Genomic DNA, 3,518 nt, shown 5'->3' with positions numbered 1-3,518 from the left:
AGACAAACAATAAAATGCTAGTAGTGCAGTAAGCGGGATATACCTGATTCGGAGTAGATTCTAGAACAAATGATTGAATGAGCTTGCGTCAACGCTTAATGGCAGTGAAACAAACATTTCAATATCCAATAAAATGACAATTTCATTGATTGATAATGAGGGTATTCACAGTATGGAAAAGAGAAAGAAGAGCTTCAAAAAAAAAATACCTTTATTATACAGTCTAATATGGTTTACTTTCATCAAGTTAAAAATGACATGTTTTCTTTCTATACTTCATTTAGTTTACTGTATTCCTTCAAGTTTGGCTTACTGGCTACGTTTGATAGCTGGCTTCTGACATTGTGCCTGCAAAAACTGTAGGGGATGTGGGAAATGTAGGAGATGTAGCGTCAACGTAAGGGCTTTGTGGATCTACATAGGGCTTTTCATTGTAATACATGTAAGCATCTTGATGTTGTTGCTGTTGTTGAGGATACTCTTGAGAGCACTCTTGAGGATATCCGTAATAGCCATATCCATCTGAATGATAAGCGTCCTGACTATATCCACCTTGGTTGTATCCAGCTTGGCTGTAGCCTGCTTGACTGTAGCCCTCCTAATAATCATTATTAGGCTCACTAGGTGCATACATGAGTTGAGGAGAGGGTACAAAACGACGATTTTCAAAAGGTGACAATGGCGCTGCGATGCCTGCAACAGCAGTTGATCCAAACTCATTCTGATTCATGTCAACCATGTACTTGTCTCCGTTCGGTTCATTTCCTTGCTTTTTAGAACGACTAGCAAACCCCTCTCGTCTGTTGATAAATGCAATCAGGCCTCCAATTAAAGCAACATCCACTTGAATAATATAAAAAATGAGTACAAATGCTTTCTATCCTCCCTTTTTTTTTAATTGTTCTTACCAATGCCGCCTACAATGCCTCCTACAATGGCACCTTTGTTTGTTTCACTTGGTCCAGTTGTAGTTTCTGGACTTGGTGTGGTAGAAGAGGAAGGAAGGGCTGTGCTGGAAGTGCCGGATCCTGAAATAGCGCTGGTAGCAGAAGCAGTGCTCTTTGAGGAATCGCTGGAGCTACTAGAGCTTGAAGAAGCAGCAGATGTTTCTGTGGTAGAAGCAGTGGTTGAAGAAAGGGCATCTGAGGTAGTATTAAGTGAGGTCTTGTCTGCTGTCTTTGTAGTTTGAGGAGCAGTAGTTGCTGGTGCCGGTGACTGAGTTGTGCTGGTAGGCGATGGATTGGCGTCAGACGTAGTGGTAGGGGTAGCTGGATTCGTAGTCGTAATAGGGTCTTGAGTAACTGCAGGATTGGTAGTTGCCACTGGGCTGTCAGAGGTTGCCACTGCTGTAGCAGCACCGGCGTTAGGACTGTTAGCAGCCGCATTGGAACCATTATCATTAGAGTTGGATTGACTATTCTGTAATATAGAAAGGCTTATAAAAGAAATTCAGGAATCAGGCTCGTTAACTATGTCTGTATACAACGCGATAAACGATTTAAGCTGAGCAGAGTAAGACTGCGATGTATACAATAAATAAATAAATAAATAAAAAAAAAGGCCTGTAAGGTGTTTTTAATATTCATATTATTCAAAAATAAAAAAGTTTATTTGAAAGTGAAAGTAATATTTTATTTTTAAAGCTTTCCTATAAACTAAAAAGGCCATATCTTGAATTCATTACTACAGTATCTTTAAAAAAAAGGGTCAGTAAAATGCCTATTGCTAGATGTTGATGGTGTGTTAGGGTTTGTACTAGTTCGTACAATGAGCACAAAAATTACCCATTGAGCCCGTTCCATTCCCTAACCACATTGGCATTTCTACTACTAGTCCATGCGCTTGGCGATTTGTTATGTCCGTTCTCATACTAAATCAATGCGAGAGCAGTCTAATAGCCCATGGGACGTTCAAAAGCTGGCAAGGAATAGTTGATACTAGTCCGAAAAACAAACCAGCGTGGATTTTCGCCTACTAACCACGATATGTACACATCAACCATTCCACTGAGTAAGCCATAAAAAAAAAAAAGACTTACTTGAATTCTTTGAAGCAACAAACTACAAGAAAGAAATGCAAAAAATGAAACAAATTGCGCGAAAATAAATATATTTTTTTCATTGTGTGACATAGAACCAAACCAAGTCAGTTTAGCAGGAAATTAAATGAGGTTGTTTCCAACTTCTCCTTGAAATTTATAAACAAGAATTAACAGGAATGCACAATCTCAATATAAACAAGAAAAAAGTGAAACAAGTCGCGCGAAAATATATAAAAAAAATTTCACTGTACTACGTAGAACTAAACCAAGCCAGTTTAGCAGGAAATTAAATGACGTTTCCAACGTCTCACAATATCAATACAAGCGAACAACAATAATTTCACTTTATTGTGTCAAATCAAATCAAACGTGAAATTGGTAGAATGTTGATAAAAGCTTTTAAAACCTGACACCTAGTCAAATTACCACAAATAATAAGCAGATTATAATTAAAACAAAGTGGATATAAAAGGCCTTGATTGTTAATGAAACAAAAACTACATGCATGCATTAAAAAATAGAAATACTGAAACTGGTCTCATGATCCACATTGTGTAATAAGCTCACTAAACAACTGAAAGTTGTTATTAACAAATCAATTTTTTACATACGGTTACACTTCACATGAATCTACCTATTCTTAGCAAAACGTAAAAAGAAAAGAGGAGAGGAAGGCAATAAATTAAAACAGCCTACTGTGTTTGCTACACTGAATAGTTTACTATTGTATAATTAATAGGTGTGTCAATTCTAAGTCTTTTTCTTTTTCATCTATTCTCTTTCACTGATCATGCCTCCATTACATCAAAAGAAAAGGTCTCCTACTCCTGAATTTTTTTGGGCTCGCCAAAATGATGGCAAAATCGATCACATCGAATTTTTTAACTATTTTATCCATTACAGTCGCAAAAATGTGATATCAAGATATAGTAACATTTTGAATATTTATCTAAGTGACGATAATAGAAGAAAGTTATTAGCTCAAAAGTACAAGACATGGAAAAGTAGCAAAGAAAGCAAAATATTCTGGCAAGAACGCGAATTAAAACGCCAACAACTCACCCAAGATTTTAGATCAAGTAGTGAAATTAGCACCACAGCTGATAACATTGCAAACTTCAACATCAGCTTTATTAATTCAACATTCACGAATAAAAGCCTTTATGTCATGGACACCAGCAAAGCAATTGAATTGATTGAATCTAATATAGCTTCTTCTGCCAATAATCAGGGCGAATACATCATTAACGACGTCGATATATTGAAACAGTTCAATATTTTTCAGCAACATATTTTAGGCATGCTTGAAACAACATCACTCAAATATACAAATCATCTCGATCATGCATTAGCAACTGCTTCTGTGTTAATGGTAAGAAACAGCTTGCATACTGATATGGAAAAGTTTTTCCACAAAAATACAATCCGCGCCATCATGAATGACAGGCTCAGTAATTGTGGGATGTTCACACACAAC

The 3,518-nt window shown here is 36.6% G+C and overlaps 1 protein-coding gene across 1 annotated transcript; it reads right to left on the bottom strand.

Annotated features, from left to right (window-relative positions):
* Positions 1-316: 316 nt before the first annotated feature.
* On the bottom strand, positions 317-1,668 carry RO3G_01247 (uncharacterized protein; the record flags this gene model as incomplete). Its single annotated transcript, XM_067655838.1, has 5 exons — positions 317-542; positions 633-843; positions 909-1,414; positions 1,484-1,518; positions 1,657-1,668. 5 exons carry the CDS (start codon positions 1,666-1,668, stop codon positions 317-319), a joined length of 990 nt encoding a protein of 329 aa, XP_067511939.1.
* Positions 1,669-3,518: the final 1,850 nt, after the last annotated feature.

This window comes from Rhizopus delemar, genomic scaffold (assembly GCF_000149305.1).
Source record: "Rhizopus delemar RA 99-880 supercont3.1 genomic scaffold, whole genome shotgun sequence".
Classification (NCBI taxonomy): Eukaryota; Fungi; Mucoromycota; class Mucoromycetes; order Mucorales; family Rhizopodaceae; genus Rhizopus; species Rhizopus delemar.
The sequence above is the reverse complement of the archived record's forward strand: the minus strand, read 5'-3'. Positions and strand labels throughout refer to the sequence as shown.